At 41.5% G+C, this 7,165-nt stretch overlaps 1 protein-coding gene across 1 annotated transcript in view; it reads left to right on the forward strand.

The window, feature by feature from the left end:
* MORN3 (MORN repeat containing 3) overlaps window positions 1–2,738 on the forward strand; it is a 15,555-nt gene extending 12,817 nt beyond the window's left edge. Inside the window, exons 5-6 of the mRNA XM_019507291.1 lie at window positions 1,453–1,637; window positions 2,222–2,738. Coding sequence (XP_019362836.1) covers window positions 1,453–1,637; window positions 2,222–2,311 — 275 coding nt within the window. The 3' untranslated portion in view covers window positions 2,312–2,738. The remainder of the gene's footprint in view (window positions 1–1,452; window positions 1,638–2,221) is intronic.
* The last annotated feature ends 4,427 nt before the right edge of the window (window positions 2,739–7,165 follow it).

Raw genomic sequence — 7,165 nt, forward strand, 5'->3', positions numbered from 1 at the left:
AAATGGGAGGGAGGGGCCCCTTTCCAAAGTTGGAGATGGCACCCAGCGGGGGGGGGGGGGATAGCAGATATGTTGGAGGGTAGGGTTAAGATTTAGAGACCTTAAGAAATCTCATGAGATTTAATAAGGATAAGTGCAAAGTCCTGCGCTTGGGACACAACAATCCCATGCACCAGTTCAGGCTGGGGGCTGACTGGCTGGGCAGCTGCTCTGCAGAAAAGGGCCTGGGGGTGGCAGGGGACAAGAAGCCAAACAGGAGCCAGCAGTGTGCCCTTGTTGTGAAGAAGGCTAACAGCATCCTGGACTGCATTAGCAGGAGCACCGTCAGCAGATGGAGGGAAGTGATTCTTCCCCTCTATTCGGCACTGGGGAGGCCACATCTGGAGTCTCGTGTCCAGTTGTGGGCCCCCCACTGCAGAAAGAATGTGGACACATTGGAAAAAGTTCAGCAGAGGGCAAGGAAAATGGTTGTGGGGCTAGGGGACAGGACTTACTAGGAGAGGCTGAGGGAACTGGGCTGATTTAGTATGGAGGAGACTGAGGGGGATTGAATAGCAGCCTTCAACTCCCTGCAGGTTGCAAAGAGGATGGAGCTGGACTGTTCTCAGTGGGGGCAGATGACAGGACAAGGAGCAATGGGCTCAAGTTGCACCAAGGGAAATTTAGGTTGGATATTAGGAAAAACTTTTTAATGAGGAGGGTGGTAAAGCACTAGACCAGGCTCCCCAGAGGCGGTGGCATCTCCACCTTTGGAGGTTTTTAAGACCCAGCTGGACAAAGCCTTGGCTGGGATCATCTGGTTGGGGCTGGTCCTGCTTAGAGCAGGGGGTTAGACTAGATGAACTCCATTCCCACCCTATTTTTCTATGATTCCACCCTCCCTCAGAAGCAAAGCCTTAAGTTGTGGCTACTTTTTGACCCAAGTAGGATCCTCATTTCCTTGTAACTCTGTATCCTATAGAAGTGCTTCTTGTCAATCATGGTCATATTATTAAATATACAGCCAAAATGCATATAAAGAGGTACCACTTGTCCATATGGCATACTAGGACTGGGCACATTTCTTGGCACTACATAGGCACATGAATATCCTGGTCTGTAGGTCATTCATAAAAGTTACTTGAAAGTCATATTTGAAATTCAGGTTACGTTCATTGGACACAAAGGTCACCTGCTATTTCTGACTTAACAGGTCTGAAGGAACAAGAGTCCAATGTAAGTAGCTGTGCAAGTTTGCTGTATTTTAAGACAGGGTTGCTAACTCTGCTTTATTGTGAACTTTGCTATGCAATACTCTGTCTCTTCAAGTTACTCCTGTAAGTGGAGCTAGAATAAAGACTTACATTAACGGTAGTTTATCCAGGTTATGTTATGTTTTGTTTCACCTCTGGTCACCTGGTGAAAGCATGCCTGTTTCATTATCTGTTCCCTTTCTTTATTGCATCATTATAGCAAATGAAAATCGGTATGAAGGAACCTGGAAAGATGGAAAGAAACATGGTCCAGGAAAGTTTTTCTACTTGGACAAAGGACAGTTGTTTGAAGGTTTCTGGGTTGCAGATGTGCCAAAGTCTGGCACTATGATTGATTGTGGCAGGGAAGCAGCTCCAGCTCCTACTTGGTATCCAATCCCAAAGGTAACTGCTTCCCATTAGGTTTTAAAGCATACAGCTGGGTAACATTTATTTCTCCAAGTCCATATGGAATCTATTGTCGCTATGAATGAATTCAGGAGGAAACTGTACAATCATTAGGTATTATATAGTTACCACAGCTACCTTCAGTCTGAAGCAGCATCCATCCTGCTCAGCACCACCAACAGGTTACTAGATTAGGGGGACCTCTAGTCTGCTTTAGTACAACTGCACTCATTGGTTGACTGCAGCCACCTAGCACATCAGAGAGGAGAAAAACCCCCAAGATATCAGTACCTAGTAGTACCCACCATTCAAACCACTGAGGCAAGACTTGGTTACACTTTGGCTAATACTGTGTACTTGCCAACAGCACTCATGTTCTCTACAGAGAGGGAAAGGAGAGAGAAATAGACACTGGGTATCCTGATAAAAGCAGGGAAGTGTAAGTACTGTTTGGAAACACTGCAGGATAAACTGAATTCCTACTAAAAGGGATATTCTCCAGTAGCTCTCAAGTAATCAGCATTTACAAAAACTGACTTTTCTTTAATTATATAGCATAATTCACTTGTGTTTTAATTTAGATTGAATTGGCTAATCCAGATGGTGTTTTAGAAGAGGTCTGGGCAATGTTTGATGACAGCCAAGAAGATCAAACGGATGCTGGGAGATGAGAATGCAGTCCTTGGTTTCCTCATTTGGAACATTGTCCTAGGTCTGTATAGCAGCATATTGGGCTGTGTTCTGTAAAGCAGAGAGATCTGCAAGCTCACTCTGTTTCCAAACACTTTGCTAGCACCTCCAAACTGTCCGTGTGGACTTCTTTCTGTATTCATATTTCCAAATGAACTATTTTGCTTGGGAGTTTGGAAGCTGAAGAGACCTTGTAGGAAGAAATAATCCTGCCCACAAATATACTGAAGTCAGTGGGTCTCTTTTGAAACAGGAAACCAACTTCTAGGCTGTTTTAATGCCATACAATATAGTCAAATAGACTGAAAGCCAAGCACATGCCCTTTACACTGTCTTCCAGTCGCAAGAATTTGAGTCACGGCAGAATCTTGGAAGATGCCTATTTTCTGTTCTTCAAGTCACAAACACTAAGTTAACTTAGTCCTAGTGTTAAATAAGGGATGCGCAGATGCCAGCATTGCATACTCATCAGCCGGAGACATAGCTGACAGTTGTCAGCCTGGTATTGCAGAACAAGACCATGTCTACTGGTGGCCGCAGAAGAAAGCAGTTACAGCAGCCTGAATTTCTTCCCAGCATAGTTCCATGATGGTAGTTGTTGCATTTAAAAATCAGCTTACGAACTCCTGGTAGCTTTCCTGGAACTTGATAATATAAGAATCATTTTTTTGCTGGATTATATACTAACTAAACAAACACGAGTCTGGTTTGCAGCCTGACTCAGGACTCCTGCACCATAGTGGCATGAAGTTAGTCTTCAGTGGAACAGCTAACCCTAAAGCAAGAGCACCAAGTGCTATCCCTACTCTCCATGTCCAGTTAATTGAATAGAATTGACCCAACAGTGCTGGTTTCTTTTTAAAAACACCCCACTATCTTACAGGATACTTTTTTTTGAGCTGAGCTTGAATGCAATGACTAAGCCTTTGCACCTTTGAGTATTTCTCATTTAAGCCCCAGTGAATAAGCTTTTTGTGGATGAACAAGGTAAGTTGGAGTTAGAGTTCTCTGCACAGCCTATAGAGCCACACTTGCATCATCTATTTACTCTGCCCTCTGATTTAGCTTCAGTTCTGCAGTCTAGCCAGATTGTGACATCCAGCTGCACTGGTCACATGACCATACTCACTTCTGCAGAGTGTGAACTTTTTCATTGAACAGCTGGGGGAGATGGGCACAATGTCTTAGTTCAGTACAAGTTATTTCTTTTCAGGGCCTTTTCCCACTTGCACAGGAGATGGGAGGCAGGATTTCTCCAACATGCTGTAGCAAACTGGAAGATTAGAAAAAAACTGAAATGCCCTCTCTCGCACCTCTTCCCCACACCCCTCTCACCTCCCATAACGACACTTACGGTAGAACCCACCATTGCACGCAGAAGCTAAGCTTCACACAAATGTCAAGCAGGGCCGACAGATCTGGGAATGGATGTTGCAACAAACCAAAATGGGCACTGGAACAAACCAAGTTCTAAGTCTTTCCCCCCACCACCATCAATATAAGATTGCATCTTTCTCTCTACATATAATACAAATAAGGATGAGAGAATTTAACTACTGTGACCAAAACTCACCACTGCCGATTTTAGCAGCAGGTCTATCATCACATCCTTCTGGTCTTCAGTGTGTGTGTCTACATGTTGCTGTATGGCAATATAGTGATGCACTATGCCGCCCTACAGAGACATAATGTTCATGCGAGTCTACCCACAATGGTTATGTTGCTGTAGCAGCACAGTCTCTGCTTATAGCGCACCACTATGGCAATGTAGTAGGGAAATCTTCACGTATGCCGCCTGTACAGGTGCAGTATGGGCAGTTACTGTGCCGTGTTTTAGTACTTCCAAAAGGAAGTACTAAAATACGGTGATGTGTAGACACGCCCAGTAAGTTGTAACTTTCAAGTAGGATTGCTACTTTGAAGGCAGTGGAGCCACACCAGTAGCTTCATTTTTATATTGGTTAGCAGACTGCCACTAGGTTTTGTATGTGTTGGTGGTATGTACCAGAGCACACTACTTGCATGTGGCACTGCAACCAGTCAGCAAGAGCCAGTGTTATGAGTCAGGGACCATATCATGAGATTATCTGTTTACACCACACTTCCAAATATTGATCACTTTGTTTACCGTTCTTTTAACCTTTCCTGGCTCTCAATTGAGTAAGGGTCTTCTTTTTCAGACACTCAATAGAGAATAATACCAACATAACTCTTCATCCCAAGAAACAAGCAGTGTCAGAATTAGGAAACATGAGACTATATTAAGCTTGTTATGCTTACTAGCAGCCAGAAAGGATTATGCCTTTGTCTAGAAGACTAGAGAGAACCTGGTATCCGACGCTCTGAATGACTAAACACTGAACATGTTTAAGAGGACATCCACAGGAAGCTGGGGTTACAGCAAGTACTGAAGGTGTACATTGTCTGGCACCTTGACAAGATAAAATAACCATGCTGACCAAGTATATTTTTATTTAATTATAATAAAGTCATTTATAGCCAAGTAAAAGCTGTATACAGTAACTGATGTTTAAAGTGTCTGAGGTAAATGCTTAATACCATTAGTATAAATAAGGAATAAAACCAAAATGGTGTGCTCTAATGTTTAGAGTACACACTTGGCAATATAAGTTCCAGCCTTTTGTTTGCCTGCCACTCGGGTGCATGGCTGCACAAGACAACTGCGCCATTTACCCAGTTGTCAAATGGAAGAAACACAAGAGCTGTGTTTAAAAGTGCAGTTATAGTCAGAAAACATATGGTCATAATGACATTCACTTAAAAGGACAGTGTTACTTGTAGCTCCCCATTTTCCTCTACTGCTGTATGAAAGACCTGCAACATACAGACTACTTGTCCAGGCAAACAGTGAAAGTGATTACATGGAATGAGCTGGGGAAAAGAGTGCTAACTTCTCATTCACAATCATTTTACGAGTTGCAATTGTGGACACAACATTTTCAAGGGGAAGTATGTCCAGACTTGATAGTGGCCCTTTGATTCTGTTTTGTACGCTAGTGCAAATAATTCAGGCTGGCTTGATTTACAATGGCTCTGGAAAAAGCTAGTTTCCCCAGGAAAAGGTAGATATTGTTAGCTTTAGTACTGTCAACAATCTTACTAGAGGATGGGAAGCTAGATCAGTGGCTCAACTTTTTTTTGATTTCAGGCATCCTTGACAGACTCAAGACACCTCTCATTAGACTCAGGGTTCCCCTCCAGAACCAGGCAGGGAAGATTCGTAGCCTGTATTTCTGTCCCGTCGCTCTGGTTGAGAATCACTGGACTAGAGTTTAGGCCTAGGCTGCTACAACTTGCATAACTGTTTTAGAGTGCTGCTCCAACAACTGAGGTAAATGTTTACCAATTTAATCCCGTCAGCACTGTAGGATGGCACAGCCGTGGCACAACTGGAAGGATTCTGGTCATAAACAAAATCATTCATTTTATTTCGGCTACAAAGACTACAAGCCAGCAACATCAGAACCAGAATGAATCCAATTCAACTTTCAGAGTCCAGGAAAAGATTGTGAGGGATGGCATTTGGGAAGGTTTTTTTTTTTCTTGCTAATTAACAAAAGTATACTGGATCCAAGACTGTTTAAGATAACTATAGTACTCCTCTTTTGACATCACTTCTGAATATAAACTGCACTTTTGATCTAGCCTATCAAGTGTGGTTCCAAGAAACTAGTCCCATTCACTGAAGTGAATGGGAATAAACACCACATTTGACAGGAAATCTTTGCAAAATTAGGACCTTATTTATAAAGCGCATTGAGATATCTGGGAAAAAAGGGGCTAGGTGTAATGGACTAAATTTAAACCAGGTATAAAAAAGGCACGACTTCCATCAGCTGAATCTGATACAATAAATCTCAAAATTCCAGGATTACCCTCTCTAGCATACAGCTGAGTGGGGTCCCTGTTCTTTGCCAGTGGATTTGAAGAGTCACAAACCAGTATTTCCTGGATTAAAAAAAAAAATAAATAAATAAAAAAATTTCTTTTCACATTAAAACCAAATCACTTTCATTTTTACACAGTGTCAGGAAAACCCTGCAAACAAAACCAAAAAAAACCCAACCAAACAAACAAACAAAAAAAACATTTACTCGTAAATAGACCTGGAATCAAACCCACTCTGAAAGAATCAGAGACAAAACTTGCAGTCCTCAGGCAAAATAACCCTTCTCATTTAAGTCAGTGAAAAGAAGTTTTCACCTGAGGAACTATACAATATATTCGAGGAAGAAACTTTGAATTTTGAGATAACAGCTTGAGGTTAAAAATCAGTAGCCTCATTCTATTAAAGATGCATGTGTCTAAAAAAAAAAAGCAAGCAGCAATATTACAAATCACCCATTTTCATAAATAAATCTATATAGAAAGAAGTAGTCTTGCAGCACCTCTTGGAAGCATGATCATAGAAGACAAAAATTATTAAAATCCTAAATACACCAACATTTGGGCAAACAGTTCTCTAAAACCAAGGCATAGCTAATTACTTGGGAGTCTAACACAGACCTTTTAAGTGCCTTTTACTGTCTGTATCAGAGAATTTATTCAAAATATATTTTTATATAAAAAAGTAGAAAATAATTGCTACTTTGGCTTGGAAGAACAGCAATTGTTTCAACATAATTAGGTGTCTACCAGTTTTTGCCATGGATAGGACCCCCCCCAAATAAGCACCCCCCCAATCACACTACTAGCAACAAGTTCTCAAGCAAAAAAAAAGTCCAGTGATAATTTCCATTTAGCTTTCTTCTTTTCTTTTTTCTTTTTTTTTTTTTTTTTTTTTAAAAGGTTCCTAAATAAAAACAAGCCCTTTT

Source organism: Gavialis gangeticus, unplaced genomic scaffold (genome assembly GCF_001723915.1).
Source record: "Gavialis gangeticus isolate Ggan-Ray unplaced genomic scaffold, GavGan_comp1, whole genome shotgun sequence".
In the NCBI taxonomy this organism is placed as follows: Eukaryota; Metazoa; Chordata; order Crocodylia; family Gavialidae; genus Gavialis; species Gavialis gangeticus.